Raw genomic sequence first — 25,582 nt, forward strand, 5'->3', positions numbered from 1 at the left:
GGCGTGACAAGCAAACACGCTTATCCTTAAGACCATACACATCCACTCGACTAGGCTGGGGCAAATTTGGACAACCTTTGGTTCCCCGGATCTTTCCCATCCTAGCTTGGTGGATACTTAGAATCTCGAAAAGAAAGATATTTAGTTGTCAGCATCCACTGTTACAGTGTGGGCCGATAGGTTCAAATATATAGCATCATCTTAGCCTAGAAGTAAAGCTCGATTCGAGATTCACTCCACAGACTCAGCTACATCTGCTCATACAGGTAGATCCACTTATCAGTGTCATAAAACTATTTTTCATGCGAGTAACCAATAATAATATCATCTCTTGTATATGTTCATGCAGCTTCATATTCAGTCAATCAAACAAAAACTCAGTTTAACATATCTAGATTGATATAATCAACCAAATACTTTTCTTTTCAACAAATCTGACTCCGTCCAACCTGCTTATATGATGCAGCTCTACAAAATCTTTCGTGGGGGAACCAATACACCCTTAAATGTTGTGGCTAACCGATTTTCTTTTAATCTAGGTTGCAAACCAAAGATATTTGTGGGTTTAAATTTATACAATAATTGTGCGAGGAACAAAAGTTGTATAGCGAAATTTATCTTAACATGATTTCGCTTCTCAAACTAACTACACAAAATTTTGTGTTTACTTATTTACAATAGCTTATACATAATTAGGTTACAACACAACAACGGTAAATTGACCCTAAACAAATCCACGGTAAACGGAATTTAGCAATGGGACCCAAGCATGCCTCCGTCAAAGTATACTTCTGACACAACAATCATGAAAAAAAAGTTTGTTGCATGCCAATTATAGTAAATTAATTTGCTACAGGTGTTATTTCTTTTCCTTAACTTTTTGTAGAACTGTATTATAGAGAACTCTATGCATTTTTTTTTGCTAAAGAAGATGTTGAGATGTCTCTCTACATGCTAATCACGGATAGTTTGCTAGTTTTAAAGTTTATCCATTTAAATTAGAGCCAACTGTGGACAAGCCTAGTGGTATGCTGTATGGAAATGTTTGTATCGCTGTCACTTTGTGATGATTATGATTTATGAATGACGGTATCTAAAGTGGAAACCGAAAACCTTTTCAGTTTATATAGAGTAAATCCCATAAATTTATAGATAATTTGATAAAACTATCATAAAATTACAGATTTATGGAATTGTATTACAAACTACAATTTTTGTGCAAAACTACAACTACATATTTAAAGAGTTGTAATGCAAAACTATATATTTCAAAAATGTATCGTAAAACTACATATTTAGTGTGCCAAGTATTATAAAACTATAGATTCCACATGGCTAAAATATGCAGTTTTACGATATATTGACACGCTACACACTAAATATGTAATTTTATGATACACTTTTTAAATATGTTGTTTTATGATATATTGCCATATTAAATCTGTAGATTTGAGATACAACTTCTTAAGTTGTATTTACGAAATTTACTCAAATTTATAACAAATTGCATTTTTTTTAAGATAGACTGAATTTGAACTTCAAGATCTTTTCATAGCTAGAGTAAATTGATAATTGCTGCTTCAATTTTGTTTTCAAAAAGTTCATGTTAACAGTGGCCGGTGGGCGTGCTTCATCGTTGTAATCGAAGAAAAGGAAAAATATTGCACGAGGAATCAGAGTGCTAGTGCGATACTGCTGTTTCCTTGTGTACTCAAGTCGTGTAAACGAAGCAAAGGTTCCAGTCACGCACTCACGCCCGTAAATATCCCAAGCTACCGGGCCCATCGTTTTCCTTCTCATTTCCCCATTTTTTGGCTAGCGAAAAGCATAGGAAAAACTCAGGGAGCAAAAGGGGAAGCGCGAAGCCGAAAGCCGCGAAGCGAGAGGGAGCGCGAGCGAGCTCGCGAGCTCTTCAATGGTGGTTAGGGTTTCTACGCCCGCCTCCCCACGCTTCTAGCCGCCGCCCGGCTCCAGAAGATGTCGATTTCACCCTGGAAGCCCGGGGGGTTGCCTGTGATGGAGGAGCAGGCCCGCCGGAGCGGCGCGGACCCGGGCGTGGCGGTGCACGCGATGATGCAGGTGAGCTCCCCCGCTTGTCCGGCTCCGGTAGAAGCTTCTGGAAGCTTTGGTGGTAAGCGAGGCCTGTCAATCCACTTGCCGCTTTTTCTAGGCCTGCCCCGCGCTTTCTTCGTTTAGCGGTTTGTGCGCGCGCTCTCGTGGAAGTTTCCGTTTGATGCGCAGTTCGAGGCCCCGGAAAGTTCTAGAAGTCCGCGTGCCCTGGGTTGTATGGTTGCTGCTGCGGTACCGGGAATTTTGATGTTTCGTTCAATGTTCGGGACGGGAAGAGCGGTTGGCGTATGGTTTGAGGATTTCCGATTGCATTGTGTGGTGCAGAGCGACTAGCTCGGGAGGTAGAGGAGAAGGTTTCATTAGGTTTTGTGCGAACTTGCTTTGACAAGCTATGATCCCTTGCTAATCAGCATGTCCAGATGAGAGTTAGCAACTCTGTTATTGGAGTACTAGAGTTATTTTCACTTGCTCCACTGCATTTATGTAATTGCAGTCAGTTCCCTCATGCAGATTCCACAGAGAGTTTGGAAATAGGCTTGGCCAATAGTAATGTGCAGAACATTTTAGTTCCATTTCGAACTTCAGAAATTTTGTTGATTGTAAAACAAGGATTCACACAATCCTATTGCTTCTGTCAAAATGTTCGCCTGATGGTACTAACAATGCACCTTTTTTTAATACTCTGTTTTAGGATAGAAGACCTTGAGCTTCTTGCCTCAGGGACCATGTGATGTAGATCTGCTTGTTGTTGAATTACCAGCTTTTGCTAATTTGTATTTATCAATAGCAATAGATCACTAAACAGGTTAGAATAAGGAATTCAGACCAACCTGCTGCCACTGCAAGAAGATTGTGTTGATCCGTTGTTTACTGTGTTACTGCATGCTAATTGTCTCAGTTATATGTGCCACAAACCTATGGAAAACCTCGTTTCAGCTAAAAATCACCAGTAGCTGAGGTGTTGCTAACCGTCAAGTGTAAATTTGTAATTTCTTATCTCTACATTTATATTTCTTCTTACCCTTTTCTATTTGGTAGGAGGTAGTTAATTATAGTAGTATCCAAAGGTCTTGAGAATATGACTGTGCTATATATGTTTCCAGATGATTGCTCGATCATTCCCTGTCAGTTGCGGGTTCTCGAGAAACTCCATAGACTTCTTAGTATTGCTATCTATGTTATCCTTCACCTCATATAAGGGAGATAATTTACTTCATCACTCTTGCGCAAGATGCTTTGCTTTTAACTACTTACTGCATCTGTGCATTTTGTGATGTTTTGAAACAATTGTTCCAGCGTGTCAAAGTGTACCGTTTAACCGATGATGGGAAGTGGGATGATCAGGGAACCGGCCATGTAACCATTGACTGTATTGAGGTATGGGCTGACTATTCTTGGGTGCTCCTGTCAACTCGTATCTCCTCTCGTGACCCTTCTGTAAAATGAGAACTGCAACGGTATTTGTTAAATTTAGTCTCTGTTGATACTCTAATTTTAATTTCTACAATCATGTGATGATGTAAAAATTGCTTTCTCACACATGTAATTGGATTTGATTTCTCCTTTGATAACCTCTTTTTTCCCATTTGACTGATATATTCAGATTCTGCTAGGGTCTTTATGGCATGGTCATCATTCTTTATTTTTTTTATTTGGCCCAAATATATCGAAATTAATTACTTTTGCTTTATGTATTTTATTTATGGGCCATCGTATTTGCTCCATGGAAGCTTATACTGTTACATGCAGGCATGATTTCAAATGCTTCTCATGCCATTCCTGTGATGGGGTTTGGTTTGTGTATTGTTCTTTGTGTTAGCTATTAGAAAAATGAAAAGAACTTTATGAAGAAAAAAGTAAGAGATGAAGCAAATTGTTCTTTATGTTAGCCATTACAAAAATGAAAAGAACTTTACGAAGAAAAAAGTAAGAGATGAATCCATGTGCTGGGATGATTGTGCACAATTGATAACTAGTCATAGCACATGGTACCACGATTTTTTTTGTTTTGTTTTGTGTGGCACTATTTTTTACTCCCTGAGATTGTCATTTGGTGTTTACCTTTTCAATCTGTGTCTGACTTAGGGGTCAAAAGAAATTGCTCTGACTGTTGTGGATGAAAAGGATAATGACACACTACTGCTTCACAACATTACTTCGGATGATATCTACAGGAAACAAGAAGGTAAACTGGTGTGCTATCCTTTTTAGAGTGGCCATTTTTTCATTGTCCTAATACAACTATTTAACTCATTTTTTGTTGGTAGCAACAATCATCTCGTGGAAGGATCCTGAAAAAGCACTAGATTTAGCGCTGAGCTTTCAAGAAGCTGAAGGATGCTCATACATATGGTGATTCAGTGATGAATGAATGTTGTTATTGCCATGCCCCTTCGTCTGCTTATTCATGCCTTTACATTATAATAACTTTATGCAGGCAGAGCATGCGTACCATACAGCAAAACCTACAATCTAACGTCCTTGGCTGTAAGTTTGCATATATATATATTTCTCTCGTCGCTCTAGTGTGCTCTTTTAATTACTTTGCCATGTCCTGCAGCTCAAGGCAGCCCATGTCCAGCATCTGAGTCCCTAGAAGCTTCTAGAGGTTCACTTTCTCATGGTAGGACAGGTAGGTAACTACTTATTCCTGCCTGTCCCTGCATGCCGGTGTACACGAATGCTCTGTACTTGTAAATTTTGGATCAAAGTAATATTTACAATTGTCTGGTTATGTTAGAGTGTGGCATCATTTGAAGTTGAGCATATACCCTCTCTGCTGCATCATTTGGATTTAGTAATGATTTCTAGGACCTGGTTTTGCCATTGCGATTTAACAATCCAGATTAGTTTGCTTAGTTTTTTATTAATTTGTTTAATCGTATTTATTAAATTGTTTGATGGTGTTGATCACATCAAGAACAATGCCCATATGTTCAAATCTGAAAATTTCAACTCTTATATTCACTTTTGATCCGCTGACAACTGACGCTTACGGTTCTCAAATTCTTATACACACACACACTATTAATCTATTCTGCAGGTATGCTCACTGTAGTTCATATCTGCGCACACCCCCAGTTACATCCAAAAAATAGTAGAGTTACAATCCGCGAGACAGGGAGTCACAACCAAACGTAAAAAAAAAATTGAGTTGCAATTGCGTTATAGATGAACGTAACTCCTAACGAATTCCTTGCCTAATGATGTACAACCTAAGGAACACAATTGTAATCGTAGTACAATCTAAAACGTAACTCTGGTCCTTATATATGTATATTAATTGTAACTGATTGTAACTCGTTAGCTTCTCGTGTTGCAATTATGTACTTCTGGACGCACGGGTGTAATTAGTCTACCCAGCGGATTGTAATTGACAGTTTTTTGAGTTGTAATTGGGGGTGCACATAGTGGTAAACTATAGCGCGTCTAGTCGTAAACTATAGTGCTCTGTTTGGCATTGTGATGGCTTTTCAAAAGCATTTACTTGTTCCCAATTTTTTATCCAGTTGTTAGTTGTTGAACGTATCTTTTCTTGATTTGTAACAGAAAAAATCCTGCTAGTACTTCCATTCCCCTAACTAACTAGATTCCGCAGCCCACCACAGGATAACACAACACCACAACTATTAGGGTAAACACCATCGGGAGGATAGCTAGGCGACATCGGCTGCTAGGGGATGGATTAGACTATAGATTGGGGAGACTTAGAACTATAAGAAAGACATAGGAGAAGGGGACTGGGAACTAAATTGATTTCTCTTGCTTGATTGATTCCTTAATCACGGCTTGCTAGCTGGCCTACAAAGTCCTAATTCAAATCCAACTCTAACTTATCTCTGACTCTTATATGATTTAAACTAACATATCTCTAATCTCATCTCTATTTGAATTTGATTCAACTAACAAACCAATCTAACTAATCTTATCTCTAACCAATATGATCTTGCGTTACTGTATCTTGGCGCTACAGTACTACACGTGAACAGTATTTCGAGCGCCTAACAACAACCACAAACTGGACCATAGTATTATATTACATTTATATAAAATGTAATCGCACCATTCTCATCTTTGTTCCTTAAGTCTGTGGTTGTCTGGTGTATACAGATTTGGTAGCAATGTCATGATCAATAATCACTTTACCTGCAGATGAGTCCTTAGTTTCTGTTAATGATGAATTGAAGGATCTTCCTCCTCTTGAGTTGTCCAGTCTTCCTTCGATTTTAAAGGTGTGAGTCGTCATCATTTCTGTTTTCATGTAAATTCATGTAATTTCTTACTTATGGGGGGCATGTTTGGATAGGGGGACTTGGGTTAAAATCCCTAGGATCTAGTTCAAATTTGAACTAATCCCAAAAGTTTGTAGAGCAACATCCTCTTCCAAAAACACTTAGTGTTTTCATGATGCTGAATCTCAATATATCTTTTTGGTTGCCACAGGAGTAAGTTTGAGCATAATGTTTTCACTCGACTGTTGTGCTGCATTAATGATTGCTACATTTAGAGAATTTGGTGTCAACTGATCCTGTGGCTGAAGGTCAACCTCCTCATTAATCTGAACACAATCCCGCCACTTTTCTTTCATCTTTTTTCCCCTTCATTTTTGAGGGAAGAGTTGGGTGGACAAAATGGAGTTTTTACCCTTTTGTTTTTGTTTAGGTGGGGGATTGGGTGACTAACAATATTTCGCTTAAACATCATATATCTTGCAAGTAGATATTCGGGGCTCTAGTGTGGAAAACTTTGGAAATTGGGAGAGTCTTCATATAATTTCAAGAGTCATCTTGGTCAATATGCCTGGACAGTTATTTTTCTTTGTTGAATGAATTATAATACATTTTACATTACATATTGATTGTTGAAATGTTGTTAACCAAATGCCCAGACTGTATTGGAGTGCGGAATGAAGGATCAGATGCGTGTCGCAGAGTTAATATCAGAAGATGTAAGCCATGAATTCATTTCTATGGTGGCATGGTGTTCTATTCTGCATATTTATCTCCCTGCAAATAGGTGTATATAACGTCTCCAATAGTGTATAACGCAAGCTTTGAGTGTTTTTTTAGCAGATTGCAGTAAGCATCGATATACTGGTGGAACATGCTTGGGTATACTTGCAAGAATATGATGTTAACCTATAAATTTTGCAGTAAATAACATTTTATTTTAGGAGTTAGGACTACCAAGTGTTATGCTTGTATCACCTTGGTGTAAGGACTCAATGTAGAAGATGAATTGATTATGCAATGAACTGATCTAATGAAATCCTGAAATGTATTCTCATTGAAGTGCCATTACATGTTATATGTCATAGCAGCCCTTACCGGACACCTTTTTTCTTTTTCTTTTTTTGACTGGTGGGAGTAGCAATAAATGAAATACTTTACCTCTTTCTCAAAGAGGAATTGTTAATGAGAATATGAAATAACTTCAGCACATTGCAGTTTATCAAAATAAGTTACTGGACTGTTATACTATTGTATTAGGTTCTGGTCAGTTTTCCTTGAGCAGTTGATAATGGCCATATAAAAAGTATACATGGAGCTTACTACCTAGATAGTTACAGATAGTGAGCACACGCTTGGATTTGTGAGCTTTGATGTATTTATATGATAGATTGAAAAGTTTGAAATTTAGAGCCGTGATATATTTTGTATGCATACCTTGGTGTTTTGAACTTTTGTATTTTTTCCTCCAATATGTGCAGCATGAATTTTTCCCCAAACTAAAGAACCTTTTCAGAATGTGCGAGGGTTTAAGAAGCATGGATGGTCTCCACATGATCTTCAGACTAGTCAAGGGAATCAGTATGTAAATACCTATCAAGCATGATCATAGTTTATTTTAGATTGCTATTTACATATTTCTCGTTTTGCAGTATTGTTGAACAATTCTGCAATATTTCACAAGATTTTCTCTGATGATTTTATCCTTGACATAATAGGGGCTCTTGAGTGTAAGCACTGTACATCTCATTTGAACTCTACCTCTGTAACTTTACGAAATTGTTCTATGTCATTTTAGCTGAAATTTCGACACTGACATACCTGTAGAATTGCATACATTGTTCTTTATTATTGATTTCTAATGCGAGCAGATGATCCGGAGGTTCGCAATGTGCAGAGTCATCGTGCTTTCCTGCAGGAGCATGTAGTTTTCAAGGAGGTAATGGAGTACTTATGCATATTAGCTTGGTTGAGATATAATTCTTATTTATGTGAAGCTTTGTTTCTTGCATAGGCCATACCCATTAGAAATGCTTCTGTGGTCTCAAAGATTCATCAAACATACAGAATAGGCTATATAAAGGTCAGTGATACCCTGCACCGCTTCGCCCCTCCCTACTTTGAGTGTTCATTTGTTTTCTGGCCATTTTTTGTGCTCAACCATTTCAACTGGAGTGCTTGCTACTTACAGGATGTTATATTACCGAGAGTATTGGATGATGCTACTATGGCAAGCCTTAACGCAATTATTCGTGCGAACAACTCTGTTGTTAGTGTTTCAACACTTCTAAGTTCAACATGCTTTAAATCAAAATTTCTTTTGTCATTTTGAATTATATAATCCTTCTGTAGGTTGTGTGTTTACTAAATGATGATGCTTCTTTTATCCAAGATCTGTTTGCTAAGATGAGATCTTCAAATATCTCTGCTGAATCAAAAAGCAAACTGGTGAGACTACAATTTCGCTCTATTGTCTCCCCCCACCCCCACTATATTTAGACATCCTCTTCTCCTCTATCAGATTCTGGAATTATTTGTAAGTCATTATAATAATTTATTTAGCACATTATAATATTTAATTTTCAGAAGAGATATCCATCTGCCATTGTTGAACTTCTGCGAAAGGAAAAAGTTTATCATTGCAAATTGCTTCCAAGCATGAGCACTAGGAGGGAACCAGAAAAACTTAACAAAAATTGATTGGTGCCCAGGGGTCCTGCTGTCCCCATTAGCGAAGATACGATTAATCACATGTTGCGATGAATCATGAGTTCAGTAAACCTGCATAAATTCAATTTCAGACTCATCTTTAATATCGAGATTAAAAAAAAAGTGGTACTGCTAGTATATGATGAGCAATGCCAGATTTACTGTTTGTCTATTTCGTATCTTGACATCTTGGATGAATTTGACATTGAATTTTTGCAGGTTTACTGACTTTATGTGTACTGCATACATGACTTTTTTACGAACTTTTGAAACATTGCAACACTGAATTTGCTAACGGGGACACATGAACCCCTGGATACAAAATCCGCACTCTGTTGGTTCATCCAGTATTGATGCAAGACTATCATGGCTTAGAATTTGACCCATGCTAAACATTAGCTCTCATCATTTGAGAGGCGATAGGATTTTGGTCTATGAGTCGCATAGACATGAATGTGGTTATTATGTACTTTGTAGGATGCATATTGTTGCCTCTTTGGGTCACTTTATTTCTTTTATGGGAACAGTAAGGGAGAGCCCTACTGAATATGTATTAATAAAGTAGAAACTGTATGGACCAAATTTCTATAAAGATGCACAGTTTCAAGGGAATTAGCAGGATGAACCTAACACTTATCTGAAATAAAATTAGCAAGGAAGAGAAAGAAGGGTAAAAATAATCCTTTACATTGGTATTGTTAGGAATATAGAGTTCTTATCCATTACGTATATGTTAGGTTAGTAGAGTCCTTATCCTGTACTTCTCATGTACTCTATATATTGCCCGTAGGGGCTACTATTGAATACAAGTTGTTATTCCTAATATGGAATTAGAGTTACGGTTTTCTTCCTCCAGGGTGCGGCAACTCGCCCTTAATTTTTTTGTCCTGTTTAGATCTACCGGTCTCTCTCTTCTCATCGCGGTTGGTCTGATTCCTGGCCGGATCTGGCTCCACCTCTCCCGTCGGTTTTCCTCTGGCTGCTTCGCCTTCTGCCGTAGCTTTCTCTGTCCTGTGCCTGCTGGTGGTGGTGCACTGCCGATAGCTGGCTTCCCTGTGCCCGCTGGACGCCCACGACCACCGGCTTCCTCGACGCATCTGCTCCACGTCCCGTGCTCGCGCTACCAAACTTCCACGCTCCCACGCTCGCTGGCACTGCCGGCCTCCTGTGTGCCTATGCCCGCTCCCCGTCCGATCTGTGACGTCCTCTGGCCTCGCCTCGGCATGTCGCCTGCCTTCTCCGTGGTTGCCGACTGCTCCGTCTCCGCTGGCCAACTCCGTCGTCGCCGACGGCCTTCCGCGCCCACCGGGTCCGACATCGAGGAGAAGCTCAAGCGCCTTGTCTCTCAGCTCGGCAAGTTGTGCGAGGTGTTTGACGCCCTCAAGAACCAGATTGTCGACCTCGTCTCCACCGCGCATCCCACACAATCCGTCAGGAGGTCCCTGCTCCATAAGCACGATAGTATCCGGAATTGCCTGAGGCAGTTGTATGCCAAGGACATCACTACTAATGACAAGCAGGAGCTTGATGAGGCTCTTTAGAGGGAGGTTTTGATGGGATGCTGCGGTGCTGGCGCAAGAGGAGTTTCTTGGGCCACACATGGGCCGATCCAGTTTGATGAGCTTCATTTAGGCCTGGTTGTGGTATTTGGGCTGTTGATCTCCTGCTGCACGTCCTGCTACTGCACACTTTGGTACTACTTCCACTGCTGCTATTGTGCTAGTCGTTGTGTGGTGCTACTGGTGTGATATGCTTGTATTATTGGTGCATCACTATGTAGCTTATGTCTCCACTGTTGCCTGCTAGTGGCTTAGTCTCATATTAGAGTATTTGCAATTTCATTGCATCCACATCCAAGTCCGCTTGTCTTTCTTTGAGTTTGTCTATGCCTTGCGAGTCCACATATTCCTTCGTCACTTATTCGATTTCTTTTCCGTCATTATTGATGCAACTTAGCCATCTAAATATTTTCGTAGCTTTAGTGACAATTTCATTTGTTGTCTCGCTACTTGTCATTGCTTTGTTCATAATTCTTGATCTAGGACGTTCTTGTGTCATCTAGGTCTTTTCGTAGCCGTAGTGACAACTTCCTTGTCGTCTTGCTACTTATCGTTGCTTTGTTACGATTCTTGATCAAGGGCATTCTTTTGTTGTCATCATCACCAGTCATGTGCTTCGTTTAGCACTTCTTTGGCTTGATTCAACATGATTACAAGACTCCACTCTACGACGACTGTGAAGAGGCTGTTTTTTTTTTCTCTTGAACGCGCAAGAGAGCTATGTGTCATTTCATTAAAGAAGAAGAGAGAAACAAAATACAAAGAGCACAGTACAAAACACCACCCAACCCACACCCACACGAGGAAAGAACATATGTGCCATGACAAATACGGAAGAAAATGACCAACTAAATGAACTGAGGACCCCCTGAAAACTACCCAGCTAGCAAATACCAAAGGTCTCGAGCCCTGGCAGCGATCCAAAGTGAGCTCTCATCAGCCACCGTGCGCACCACCAAGCTCACACTCGGAGTTTCACCATTGAAGACATAGTCGTTGCGATGTTTCCACAACTCCCAAGCCACCAGAATTATGAGTGAATTAAGGCCTTTTCTGAATTGCTTGTCGACCTTCTGGCTTGCACAGTACCACCAAGTGGAGAAAAAAGCTGTGTCCAGCTGTGGAGCAATACAACACAAACTTTAGGAGGATTGTGAACCATACCTCTCTTGCAAAAGCGCAGGAGATCAGAATGTGCCGAATGGTTTCATCAGCTTGATCGCAAAGAGGACACAAGGCCAGCTGTGGCAGACCTCGCTTCGCAAGCCGATCTGCTGTCCAGCACCTATTGAGAATTGCGAGCTATAAGAAAAATTTGCACCGTAGAGGCGCCCAAGTCTTCCAAATGCGTTTCCAAGGGACGAACTTAATGGACCCGACAAAGAGAGCATTATAAGCTGATTTACTTGTGTAGACACCTCACTTTGACAATTTCCAATAATGATGATCTTGTACCCCTTGCTGTAACATGACACCTTCCAATAAATCCCAAAGGTGAATGTATTCAGTAATTACTGTGGTGGTGAGGGCTCCTTTGATATCCGCCACCCACCGGCGACCCTCCAAAGCTTGACTCACTGTCCTTTGATTAAGTGCTCGTCGGGGAACAAGTAAAATGAGATTAGGAGCCACTTCCGAAATTGTACTGCCCTGCAGGCACCTTCCAGTCCAAAATTTTGTATCCCTTCCATCGCCAACTACAGTCACCTTGGCCATGTTGAATAGAGCCACCTATTTCAAATGCAACGCGTATGCAATAGTAGAGTCCTTATCCGTTACGTATATGTTAGGTTAGTAGAGTCTTTATCCATCACGTATATGTTAGGTTAGTAGAGTCCTTATCCTGTACTCCTCATGTACTCTATATATTGCCCCCAGGGGCTACTATTAAATACAAGTTGCTATTCCTGATAGGTATAATCTAGCATTTGTGATATGTTTTTGGGGGCTGTGCATGCATGTGCAAATGTTTATTATGGTTATGCTGTCTACATTGACAACATCTTGTTCTTTGTAGGTCCTGTTTTTGCATGAGTTTTGCACTCTCAGTAAAAGTTTGCAGGCTGTTCAACAATTACGGCTGTCTAGGTTAGTATTTTGATAACATACTTTTTTCTTTACCCTTATGATTTTTCTTTCTTCGTTTGGTGGGAATTATACTTTATATGCTGGTGTCCCGCTTCATTTCACTCCCTTGTGCAGATTGGTTTTCACTTATTATTATACAGTTTTTTCTTCTCAGGTGAAGTTTGTTGCCATATTCTGTAAGTGGAAGTGTGGAACATGTGAACAGTTTGGAGTAGCTATTATTTTTTCCTTTGTCAATCAGATCGGTTGTTACCTGTTGATAGTATCATTGAAGACATTTCCATTACTTGCCCTGCAGGTCTCTTGAGGCTTGAAATTCAAAATTTCCCTATATTTTATGTATCTAGTGTTCCCTTTAGATCGCGCTCGATTTATTCTGGTCATGACATTTTGAGGTTTGGTTTGCTCATGTGTGATCAATTTTGCGGTATCACATTTTCTCATTTCCTTTGACATGTTATCCTTTCATAGTGATGGTTCTGAGAGGTTAGACAATGCTGCCAAGTTGGGGGAATGTTTCGTTTTGTATGTTGCTTAGTTTGCTAATGAATTAATTTGCAAGCACTCTTTGCTCTTCATTTGATTGTAAGTTATGTTTATGATGGGGTAGGCATGGTCTAATAACAAAGCCATTTCCAGGACTAAGCGAAAGGCAGGATCAGTATTTCATCTATTTCAGTCATGACTGCAGGAGGCTATATGTCGCGGCCTCTTGCATTTTCCATAAGAAGACAATTTTATTCGGAAAGACAGGAAAAGTAGGCTATTACTTTGGAAATTGCACAAAAATCATGTGTAGCCAACCCACTTTTATTTCGAGTATACAGAAACATAAGTTCATAAATGGATATATAACATTTGCGAATCAAATAAGGAACTGTTTGATGCTGTAGGGTTCTACTGTCCATTTTTCATGCTACTCCTGTGGCACAAATTTGCCCTTCAGTTGCATTATGGCATGCCTACACCGTTCTTTGAATTGTATTCAATGTCTGCTAGCCATATTGTGTTCACGAGGGGAACTCATTTACCTCTAATTAGTGTTGTTCTCATTACTTTATGTCGTTTAATGTGTCATTGACCTGTTCAAACTCAGAATGCGGGCAACTTTTCAATTACACAGCATTTAAGTACGATTTCTTTTAATTTGGATTGTCAGAAACTCTGTTCTAGCAGTTTAACCATAATTTTTCTCTCTTGTTTAGGGATCTTGTTAGTGAAGGTGTGTTTGACATCATTTCTGATGTGTTACAGAGTCGGGATAAAGTACTCGTCCCAGCTGGGTAACCTATGAAGCAGTGAATGAATTCATTATTCTTCTTTGGTTAATCCTATTTATTTTGTCCCTCTAACTGCACTATTTGTTTTGGCAAATGCAGGACAAGCATCCTTATGCATTTTCTTAATCAGGATCCTAACTTAGTTAGAACATATATTGCTCGTCATGAAGAAACTTTTCAAGAAGGCAGTTCTCTTCTCAAGATTCTGGTAAGTCACACCCTTTGTTTTTTTAAGTCTCCTTAATAGCATTTGCATGTGTGTTTGGTCCAACTAGCGGGTTACATTTCTTAGAAGACATCCGTTCTTACGGATGTTTGCACATTTTGGTAGTTATATTCGGTCCGGTTATCATTTTTTTTTGCTATCTTAATTTTTGTTGGGCCATGTGGAGTGTGAATTATGGGCCTCCTTTCCTGTTTGTTGCAGACATTGTAAAAAACTTCATGGTTTGACAGTTGACACGGTGATGTACATCTGAATCAGTTTACAATAGTCTCATGCAAGGTTTATTTTAGTGGTAGTCATGACTAGAAGCTATGTGTTTACCCCATGTTGCTTCTGTTATGTTTCTCGGTAGTTGAACTATTGATTTATGAATTTAAGTTACCAATGTTTGAGGTATTTTTCTAAACTGCAGGCATTGTTCTGTTACTTTTCCAAATAATGTTTAGTAACATTGACATTTGTCATCACTGCCTCATCTAGCATAGTTACTCATGGTTCCTCAAATTCAGGTTCAAGGCGTAATTGACTCTGGTGAGGAAATGCACTGTCAGTATTGTGAAATTCTAAGGAATCTGATGGATTCTTGTGTTGCGGATACATCTACCAAATGTGTAAGATGCATTATCTTATACATAAACGTTTGTTGTTCTTTTGATGTAAACTGTAATGACTGGACGATAAGTTTTTTTGGACTAAGGACATTAGGCACCCATAGGATAACGAAAATCGTCTAGAATAACAAAATAGTATATTTACCATATTTCTGCTTCTGTAATTTCTGATGGCTAGTTTTTTATCCTCATTTTGATTTGCTTTTGGATGTACATAAGCAGCATGGTTTTGTGATCACTTCAAAATATTGAAGTTTGGACTGCTGGTGTTCAATAAGATTGAATTGGTGTGAAGATCTTCTTTTTCTTCTGTTGCAGAAAGAAGCTGTTATTCAGGCTTTTTATGACAAACATCTTCATAAATTGATTGATGTAATTGCATCGTCTTCCCCTCCAAAGGGCATTACCGGATCAGCATCTGGTTCAGTTGGTGTTGGCACAATGGTCGAAGAGCATTCTGCTAAGCCTGAAATATTGTTGAACATTTGTGAGCTTTTATGCTTCTGTGTACTTCATCACCCCTACAAGATGAAGTAATGCTCCATCCAAATATTCTCTTTTCCCTGTTTTCTTATACAATTGTTCTGTTTGAGTTTTCATGTTACCATCTTTTGTTCCTTTGCTAAAAGGCAGCCCTCAATCTTGCAGGCTCAACTTTTTTACAAGCAATTCAATGGAGAAAATCCTTACTTTAACCCGTCGGAGAGAGAAGATTTTGGTTGTGGCAGCTGTCCGATTTATGAGGACTGTTATTGGCAGAAAGGTAAGAAAATTACTTTGCTCCATGAAGGAGGTAGCATTGCAACATTGAAGGTTCAGTTACATTATCTGGAAATATATAACAAAATTGATTTTTTTTGGTCTTCAGCTGCACTTTAAACTGATTGGTCCTTCTTGACCACATATTTTCGGAAACATATAGGCATATTGCTGCAGGTTTGTATGTAGACGCGGTCATACAAAATTTCCATGATGTCATTGGATGAGGGATGGACAGATCAGATTTGGATTTAGGCTTACATGGCTGATAGCTTTTTCGAATAAAATTTATCTACGAGGGTTCCCACCTTCTAAAGACCATCCAAATTTGATCCATCTATTCTTCATCCCACAATCCCCATGCAACTTAATTGCACTTTGAGATAGGTTTGCACAGGGCATTCAGAAAGCACAAAAAGCACGCACCTAGGCACTCAGGCGCAGCACCTTAGCTGAGGTGCGTGCCTTTGGGCTCAAGGCACAAGGTGGCATGGCTTATGAGTGCACGCCTTGCAGCCAAACCGTGGCCATCTCTTACATTTATTGCAACGCAACCAAACTTCGTCCATCACCTGAAAATGCCAAATGCATGGGAGGGAGGGGAGCTCTGCTTTGAGGAGTTGGGAGGAGGGAATGCGGAGACTTCTGTAGTATAGGGTTAGCAGTGTGAAATAGGGAGAGAGCAAGGGAGACAGGGAGAGAGATGAAGGGGGAGCTTGACTTGGTGAGGAACATATTCTGGGACAGAGGAGTGAGGGATGGGCTTGGCTTAGGGTTATAGGACTTAAGGGACGATAAGTGAGAAGGATGGAGATTTGGGTTGGCAATTGTACCTTAATACTCCCGCCATCACTAAATTTTGGTCGCTTTCGACTTTCACATTCTTCAATGCAATATTTAACCATTGGGTTTTATAAGCATCTAGTAAAAATAATGAAAAGTACATATAACTAAGTATATTCTAAGATGAATCCAGTGACATTATTTTCATGTGTTCAATTATATACTCATGTATTGCGAACCGAGCAATAATTCGGTTGGTAGAGCCTCTAGTTGAAAGGACACCCACTCGGGTGCCTGCAGATTGAGTGAGTACCTCCCTAAAGGGTTCGATACTCATGTATTGCGAACCGAGCAATAATTCGGTTGGTAGAGCCTCTAGTTGAAAGGACACCCACTCGGGTGCCTGCAGATTGAGTGAGTACCTCCCTAAAGGGTTCGATACTCCCCTCTCTTAAGACAAAGCCAGGGGATGTCTTCTGGTCGAGTTTTTTTATACTCATATATTATAGACCAAAGTTTTTTTTTGATGAACTACAGTAGGGGAGACCCCAATTGTTCTGTATATTAGTATATGAAAATGTTTGTGTACAAGAGTAAAAGTACAACTCAACTCAACTAATCATTATCTTCGAGCCATCTTAAAAATGAACGATGATCTGAATTTTGGAAAAATTTGCCATTTCGCTTTTTCCATATTTTCCATGCTGCCATTAGGAAGATCTCCATGAGAAAAAAAGATAGAGTAGAATCACCTTTTGCCTGAGCAATCATTTGGAAGAAGCTGAGTGAGTGGCCCCATTGTATGTTGAAATAAATCCAGCATCGTCTGTTGTATGGACAATCAAATAATTGATGAAATGCTGTTTCTTCGGCATGCCCATTACAGAGAATGCAGTTGTAATTATTGTTGTTGACCAGGAAACCTTTCCCCGTAGATGTTTCAAGAAGTAACTGTCCATAAACAACAGCAGACAGAGTTTCAAAAGTTTCACCGCATGGATCCTGCAGTGACCTATATTCAATGACAGGGGTAGCGCCGTATATAGAATATACTCATCCTCATGCTAGGGAAATAATCATGTCACGTCTTGGCGCCTAGCGTTTCTATGGCACACACCTTTTTTGCACTTATCTCCTCAGGTGGCTTAAGGATGTTGCACCTGATGTGCGGCTTTTGCCTTGGGTTTCGCTGAATATGTCCCCTACTTAAAAATGGTTTCTGAAATTGTATCTTGTTATATGTTTTGCATATGGCGCACACCTCATCACTAACTGTAGAGCGTCTTGGAGGCAAAGGTGGACCATGGCTTCCCCTTCTCAATTGAAATTGAAATTACTATAAGTTGATATTAATCAAGTGTGAGATCGATACGTTTCCTCCTGCAAAGATCGGAAGCACAATTACTTGGATTAGCTCTCTCTTGCAAACTTACAGACCTCCACCACTGCCTATCACCAATTCAGCACAGAGTGTGCAAACACACACCAAAAAGAAAAGAAGACAATAAAGCAGCTTCACAAACATAGGAAATCAGAGGTGGTGATTGAACGAGAGCGCACGACAGAGAGAGAGTGAGAGGGAGTGCTTGGTTTTGTGTAAATCGAAAGTACTGAGTCTACATTCTGTCATCATATTTATATACATGAGTACGAGGTACATGATGGTGCAACGAACAAACCAACAAGATAAGCTTGGTAAGTTAGAGATACAACAACCGACCTTATCCTATCTAGCTGGAGGTGTCAAGCACGGAGACGGGGCTGGCCTTGCGACCCAAGAATCATGTTTGTTTACAGTGATTACTGTTTCTGCTACTTGTCTTTTAGTGAAGACAAGTTTGTTTTAATGGTATCCAATATGAGAATTCAGCCTTGAGCAGCAGTTACCATGGCTGGGAATCAATGAATCATACATGCTGTTTTGTGACAAAATAAACTGTGTTTTACACCTGTAACACAAATTATTAGTAAACTGTCATGCCTGCCAGGTGGTCAGCAAGCATATTCTAATTGCAATGTAATTAATTTACCATTTCGTTTTATATTTGAACTTGAGTTGACAAAATCGGCTGTGTTCTGTAGGATGAGTTTCTTATTAGCCATATTATCAAGTTCAACTTGTTGAAACCAATTATTGAGGCATTTGTTGAAAATGGCGATAGATACAACGTGCTACACTCGGGGATCCTTGAACTGTTGGAATACATAAGAAAGGTATGTACTGGAGCTATTTGCTTATCTGGCAATTACGATTCAGTGTGCTCTGTCATTTGATGCGTTTTTGTGTACAGGAAAATCTTGAGTTCCTTATTGAATATGTTGCTGAGTCCTTTTGGGACCAACTTGTGAGGTTCGAACATTTGGGGAGCATTCAGGCCTTCAAACTTAAGTATCAACAGGTTGAGAACTGAAACCTTCTCTCTTCTTGCATTACATTGTCACTGTCAACCACTTTAGAAGTTTACAAAGCTATTTGAAGGATGATGATAATTATTTTCTTTTCCTTAATAGAAACCCTTTTGTATCCTCAATTGTGGCTTAGTATACTATGCACTACAGGGTTGGGCAATGATTGTTTGTTCATGTTACTGTTAGATCATGGGGAGTGCTGAAACAAATCAAAGTACTAGTGTGGTTGACATGAGGAATAAGGCAGAAGAAAGAGGTGTTGATAAGGAAGAGGAAGATTATTTTAATAAAGACAGGTTTGTCCGTTTATTTTCCTCATTTGCTGCCTATTTTATGCTAGTGGGTCCAATGGAGTTCCGAATTCCATTGTTAACTAACATGAAATTTCTATTTTTTTTACTAAAGCGAAGGAGAAGATTCTGATACTCAGGCAAAGTGTGCACAGAAGCAATCTATCCCATCGAGGTATCTCTATCTTCTGCAACTGGAGATGCATGTCCAGCTCACTCTTGTATCTAAGATTTATTTGCTAGCTTTTGCTCGTTTACATTGATGATAACTTGTCAAGTGTTCCTTTCACTGGACTCATTTGCCCGGTATCTCGCTGATATTTTGGCTTTTCAGGCTTAAATCTGGTGGGCTTGTGGATTATAATGACGGTGATGATGATAAATATTTCAATCCACCTCCCAAAAAGCTTGTCAAAGCTGATGACGATGATGAGGTCCTAAATATGCCCATGGTGAGGAGCAGTCCAGAGGATGGCAGACATACAGATGGGAAGGCTTGCAAGAAGCCAAAGCTAGAAGTTAGAGTTAGCTGTGCCAAGATTGTTGCTGCAGTTAATGTGACAGGTAGACCTGATTTGGAAGATAAGGTCCCCCTCTTGCCTTCGTCAAGCATGAAAAGTTCTGAAGGCAATGACGGTTTAGGGGTTGGAAGCCCAGGCTCTCAGAATCAACATGCCCCAGAAAATTTGGATTCTGTGCATCAAACTAGAGAGAGCTGCAACGACGCTGCAGGGAGTTTGTCTCCCAAGATGGCTGTAACTACAACAAAATCAACTGATTCAGAGTCTTATTCAGTGTGATGAAGCTTTTCTTTTCTTTCACAATTGGCTTCAACCCTACTGTCGTTCCTTACGATGAAAAGGAGTGGCATCACATTCTGCTTTGGAGAAGGCTGAATCCATAATGTCCAAATTTCCAGCCCGCAAGCATGATCGGAGTTGAGATAGTTTTGGCCACAGTTGTACATCTTGACTGCGACTTTGGTTCACTTGTGAACATATACCACTTTTGCAACTGGAAGAATCAGAAGTGGAGAATGAACTTTTGGTGCGGCATTATAGAAAGAAAGGTCTTACTATTTTTGTTGACTTAGCCTAGTAAGACCAATGTAGACTCTCACAGGGCACAGGGGCACAAAATTGGTGCCCTCTGGCCGAATCTTTCTCTGGAATGATTGACTAAGCTGGTGCTCTTGTAAAACAGCTTGGAAAGATTAGTTTTGACCTTGCTAGCGTCGTGGCAGCCTGTGCCGTCATACCAAAATCCCACAGGCACTGTAATTTGTTGATGCGTGGATCTGGCACGGGCAAATCCAACTGGTGATACAAGTTTAGCTTCCCATCTCGCAATACGGTGGCGCGTAGTTTCTTTTGCAGTACTGTCACCGCACCTTCCATGGTCGGAAATCGTAAATCGTAGGGTTTTTTTTCTGCTTCGTATGTTTGCGCAATGTTTTCTTCTGTGATGTGATACTGGACTGGTCTCTGCGCCTTCCATGGTCAGATTGTCTCCGTGTTTTGGCGTCGACGAAAGCTGCCTTCGGCAATGCTCCAACATCGAATCATGTCACGCATAGAGTAAGAGTGACAGGGCATGGATAACTCTGCAAGTCTGGAATTATTGCTAGAACTAGGCACCATCACTTGTTACATTGTCCCAAGTTACGACGATTATTATTACTGATCTCAAGGTCAAGAGGCGCCTCGCCGTCGCCGTCCGGGGGCGGCGTGACGGGATCAGAGGTGGTTGAAGATGAGGCCGCCGTGAGCGGCGAAGAAGGGCGCGAAGACGAGGGACTCCACGGCCATGAGCTTGATGAGGATGTTTAGGGACGGGCCGGAGGTGTCCTTGAGCGGGTCGCCGATGGTGTCGCCGATCACCGCCGCCTTGTGCGCCTCCGACCCCTTGGGGCCCAGCGACCTCGCCTCCTCCGACGCTCCGGCCTGCACGAAACAAGCAAACCATCCAGGGCCTGGACTCGGGGCTCCGAACAGACTGAAAATGGCGCTCGACTGGACGCAGAGATGATACCTCGATGTACTTCTTTGCGTTGTCCCATGCACCGCCGCTGTTGGAAGCAGAAATGGCAACCTGGACGCCGGAGACGAGTGCGCCGGCAAGTAGCCCGGCTAGCGTCTCGACCCCGAAGAGCGTGCCGGTGACGAGCGGGCTGAGCATGACGAGCGCGCCGGGCGCCATCATCTTCTTGAGTGAGGCGTCGGTGGAGATCCTGACGCAGGTGGCGTAGTCCGGCGCCACGCGGCCCTCGGCGAGGCCCGGGATGGTGTCGAACTGCCGCCTCACCTCCTCCACCATCCGCAGCGCTGCGCTGCCCACGCTCCGCATCGTCATCGCCGAGAACCAGTAGGGGAGCATGCCCCCCACGAGAAGCCCCACGAACACGCGCGGGCTCAGCACGTCCACCGTCGTGATCCCGGCGCGGCTCACGTAGGCCCCGAACAGCGCCAGCGACACCAGCGCCGCCGACCCGATGGCGAACCCCTTGCCGATGGCGGCCGTGGTGTTGCCCGCGGCGTCGAGCGCGTCGGTCCTCTCGCGGACCTGGCGAGGCATGCCGGCCATCTCGGCGATGCCGCCGGCGTTGTCGCTGATGGGTCCGTAGGCGTCGATGGCGAGGCCTGTGGCGATGGTGCTCAGCATCCCGAGCGCGGCCAGCGCAATGCCGTACATGGCCGCCAGCCGGAAGCCGGCGTAGATGGCCGCCGCGATGGCCAGGATGGGCACGATCACCGACTTGTACCCCACCGCCAGCCCGAAGATCACGTTCGTCGCCGCGCCGGTCCGGCACGACCGCGCCACCGCCTGCACCGGACTGTAAGCGTTGCTCGTGAAGTACTCAGTGACGTAGCCGATGACAAGGCCAGCCCACAGACCGGCCGACACGCAGATGAACAGGTGCCTGCATTTGCAAATTTCAATGAAGTATAAATTTATGAAGAATTTGTCTATACACGTTTGCTCGTTTGTAGGAAATTTCAAAAAATTCTACACATATCCTAAATCCTAATTTGGCACACGTACCAGTTCTTGACGAGCTTCTTGTTGCCGAAGTCGAAGAGGGTGAACCTGGCCGGCAGGGCCAGGATGGTGACGACAGCGATGCCGCCGGTCATGAGCACGGTGGAGATGAGGATCTGCCGCTTGAGCGCCGGCCCGACCTCGTCGATGCCCTTTACTTGGGCGACGTCGGTGGCGATGAGCGTGGTGACCGCGCACACGACGATGCCCACGGCGCTGATGAGCAGCGGGTACATCATCGCCGCGAAGTTGTGCTCCGTCCCGAACGACGAGATGGACGCCACGAACAGCGCCGCGCACGACGACTCCGCGTATGACCCGAACAGGTCGGACCCCATCCCGGCGATGTCGCCAACGTTGTCCCCCACATTGTCGGCGATCACCTTCGTCACACATATGATACGTGTGTAAGATATAGAAACCTCACAGATTAGTAACTACGATTTCACTGACAGTGATGGATCCAGAATTATAGATAAGGGTAGTCCAACTTAATATAATTTAACATGTCAATCGTGTTATGGTACTGGAGTTATAGTAAAATTCAAATACTGGTGCAAATCTTTGGGTAATCCATAGCCCACCGTGCCACCCAGCTAGATATGCCACTGTAATTTATCCCAGCCTCCACAATTTTGTTAAGTGTGTTAAGTAGCTCCAATTCTCAAGTGTGTGCTCATATAGTTATATGATGGTATCAGCATGTATTCTTCTGGTGCGAGCGATCAGTAACATCTTTATTTAATTTGGAAGACAATCTAGACTCTGGATTGGTGCACCATCATAGCCTGCTCTTGGCGACTATCTGACTATCTTACGATCTTTTTCCCTTTTCGCTGTTTTGGTTGTCTTTTTTTTCTCTTTCTTTGGGCCGAGTGAATCTAGGATATGCAGAAACTAGAATTAAACTTATATATATATATATATATATATATATATGATATAATGATAAAATTAATATAGCTCTCTTTATAAAAAAAAAACTCTAGTGTGTTTGAGTGTAGCTAGAACTTTGAGTCGTATTTTTTGGGCCGACCCAAACACGACATAGTCAGGTCTAGCCGAAGCACGACATGACTGAGTATAGATGGGTCGAGCCGAGCTAGCACGATTCATGAGCTATGCTAGGTTTTGATATGAGGCCGGATAAACGGTTCAGCCTAACACGAAAAATGAGTCATGCTTGAACAAACCTTGGCACGAAAAAGGCCTGAGGACGACGCTGCAGAGTGAGAGAAACAACATTGAACACACACAGAGCACGAGAACACAGATCTCATCTCATCTCACCTGCGCTCATCTCTCTCACCTGCTCTCATCTCTCTCATCGATGGCTCCCTGCTCCTCTCATCTCTCTCACACCGAACACACACAGATCTCATCTGCTCTCTCTCTCATCTCTCTCACACCGAACACACACAACACGAAAGCACAGAGCAGCAGCCGCATCTTCGGGACAGATCAGTCGGCGTGGAGCCGCTTGCATCGATTTCTTCTTTGGTGTTTTTTTCCATGCTTGCATCGATTTCTTCTTTGATGCTTTTTTCCGCACTGTGCAGAGCTCGCCCCCACGGTGCCGCTGGATGTGGGTAGGTCCTGGGCACGCCGGTCAAAGAAGAAGGCTCATGGGCCCGCGAGATCCGCCGCAACGGTTGTGATTTCGAGGATGCCACGGCCGCAGCCGGCAGGGAGAGGGAGAGGGCGCACACGTGCCGGTCCCGTGCCAGCCGGTCGGGCCGTGCTTGGGCCTCGTCGGAGGCGAGTCGTGCCAGCCCGGAGGGCCCGAAGCCCGAAGGGGTAAACAAAGGGAAAAAATATATGAAGTGAACGATGATCGATTGCTTTTAGATACGTGCTAGGCATTGATTTTGTCTATGCTATGCTTCCGTAATTTTAAGCGAGTGTTAAGTAGTTAAGTACCGTGTACCCGTATGTATGTGAGTGTGCGGCCATTTCCATTCCAATCTCTGGAGTAGGGATGGCAATGAATAAGGATTACTCGTGTGCTCACGGATAAGAAATTCGACAGGTACGAGTTTAGGTTTCAACGTTTGTCCGCAGGTACGGGTACGGGTTTGATCATAAACCTGATAGACAAAAGTTCACGAGTAAGAAAAATACATACCTATATCCGTAAATCTGCTCCAATCATCTTAGCTGTGGATCCAAGTTATTATTAGGTATATAAACCCGTTCTAATTACTCATAAATCCGCTCTAATTACTCACAACCCTGCTCTAATTATTCTAGCAGGCGGGTATACGGGTGCACCTGCGGGTATGAGATATCCGTGGGTGATAGGCACGGGTAACGGGCGTGGCACGGGTTTAGTAGTGTACTCACGGTTACGGGTTCTGGACATCGTCTACCCCTCCAGAGTGAATGGTGAACAAATGCTTTGAGATACGTGCGGGACATCAATTTGGACCTTGCATGCAGAGAGCGTGACAGTGACGTACGTACCGCGGGGTTGCGTGGATCGTCCTCGGGGATGTTGCGCTCGACCTTGCCGACGAGGTCCGCGCCGACGTCCGCGGCCTTGGTGTAGATGCCGCCGCCGACGCGGCTGAAGAGGGCGACCGAGGATCCGCCGAGGCCGTAGCCGGTGATGGACTCGTAGAGCCCGCGCCAGTCGTCGCCGTAGTAGAGTCCGAAGAGGTTGACGGTGGCGTAGAGCACGAGCAGCGCGCTGGAGGCGAGGAGGAACCCCATGGCGGCGCCGGATCGGAACGCGACGGCAAAGGCGTGCCCCACGCCGCGGCGCGCCTCGAGCGCCGTGCGCGCGTTTGCGAACGTCGCCACGCGCATGCCGAGGTACCCGGACAGCACGGAGGTGAGCGCGCCGAGCAGGAACGCCACCGCGCTGAACGCAGCGTTCGCCACCGCGGGGCGGCACTCCCGCGCCGGGTCGTACGCGCACGGCTCCGGCCGCGCGCTGAACCGCCGCACCGAGCCCAGGAACAGGAAGATCACCCCCGCGAACGCAGCCGTGAACACGGCGAGGTACTTGTACTCCGTGAGCAGGAACGACGTCGCGCCGATGGAGATGGCCCGCTGGATCTCGGCGCACCGGGCCTCCACTCCCCGGTAGTCGACGCTGTCCTCCTCGTCATCCTCGCTTCCTCTTTCCCCACCCTTGCCTCCGGCAGCGCCGCCGTCGCCGGCGTGCGAAGGGACGGGGACCCTGGCCACCACGTACCATTGGAGCACCGCGAACGCGATGCCGATCAACGCTGCCACCGGGATGAGCGCCTCAACCGCCGCGGTGCCGAGGACAGCCATCGTTGCACGAGTCAAGCTCTCAAGCTTTGCACTTGAGCTCCAAAGGAGGGAACGGGTGATTCTTGGGATGATGATGTGATGAACAAACTAAGCTCTTGTATAAAAGAAGTGGTGGCGAGCATTTGTGATCACACACCTCACTTTCACTCTTATTACAACCTAGTTCTCGGGGTAGGGTATTTGGAGGGTGAGTATGGTAATATCCATACTTCCGTGGGTTCCAATGAAAATTGGTCATGTTTGGGAGC

At 43.1% G+C, this 25,582-nt stretch overlaps 2 protein-coding genes across 7 annotated transcripts; one reads left to right on the plus strand and one right to left on the minus strand.

The window, feature by feature from the left end:
• Positions 1-1,786: 1,786 nt before the first annotated feature.
• On the plus strand, positions 1,787-20,352 carry LOC133884430 (uncharacterized). Of its 6 annotated transcripts, none has more exons than XM_062323838.1 (27): positions 1,787-2,131; positions 3,367-3,447; positions 4,166-4,255; positions 4,338-4,422; positions 4,508-4,557; positions 4,631-4,702; positions 6,223-6,302; positions 6,959-7,018; positions 7,781-7,880; positions 7,952-8,029; positions 8,171-8,238; positions 8,314-8,382; positions 8,491-8,568; positions 8,652-8,747; positions 12,585-12,655; positions 12,770-12,831; positions 12,954-13,050; positions 13,861-13,938; positions 14,035-14,143; positions 14,671-14,772; positions 15,091-15,305; positions 15,421-15,535; positions 18,397-18,528; positions 18,606-18,713; positions 18,910-19,019; positions 19,129-19,188; positions 19,348-20,352. In XM_062323838.1, exons 5-27 carry the CDS (start codon positions 4,515-4,517, stop codon positions 19,811-19,813), a joined length of 2,469 nt encoding a protein of 822 aa, XP_062179822.1. In that variant the 5' UTR covers positions 1,787-2,131; positions 3,367-3,447; positions 4,166-4,255; positions 4,338-4,422; positions 4,508-4,514; the 3' UTR covers positions 19,814-20,352. The 6 variants fall into 6 exon arrangements, with proteins under 6 accessions (XP_062179822.1, XP_062179818.1, XP_062179823.1 ...); XM_062323834.1 differs by having other exon boundaries at positions 1,787-2,079; positions 4,156-4,255; XM_062323839.1 differs by having other exon boundaries at positions 1,787-2,079; positions 4,631-4,706.
• A 351-nt stretch (positions 20,353-20,703) lies between these two features.
• Positions 20,704-25,334, minus strand: LOC133884431 (pyrophosphate-energized vacuolar membrane proton pump 1-like). Its single transcript, XM_062323840.1, has 4 exons — positions 24,516-25,334; positions 22,056-22,435; positions 21,045-21,933; positions 20,704-20,956 (listed from the first exon to the last, which is right to left on the minus strand). The coding sequence occupies exons 1-4, from the start codon at positions 25,332-25,334 to the stop codon at positions 20,750-20,752; spliced, it is 2,295 nt and encodes a 764-aa protein (XP_062179824.1). The 3' UTR covers positions 20,704-20,749.
• Between the last annotated feature and the right edge of the window lie 248 nt (positions 25,335-25,582).

This window comes from Phragmites australis, chromosome 11 (genome assembly GCF_958298935.1).
Source record: "Phragmites australis chromosome 11, lpPhrAust1.1, whole genome shotgun sequence".
Taxonomy (NCBI): Eukaryota; Viridiplantae; Streptophyta; class Magnoliopsida; order Poales; family Poaceae; genus Phragmites; species Phragmites australis.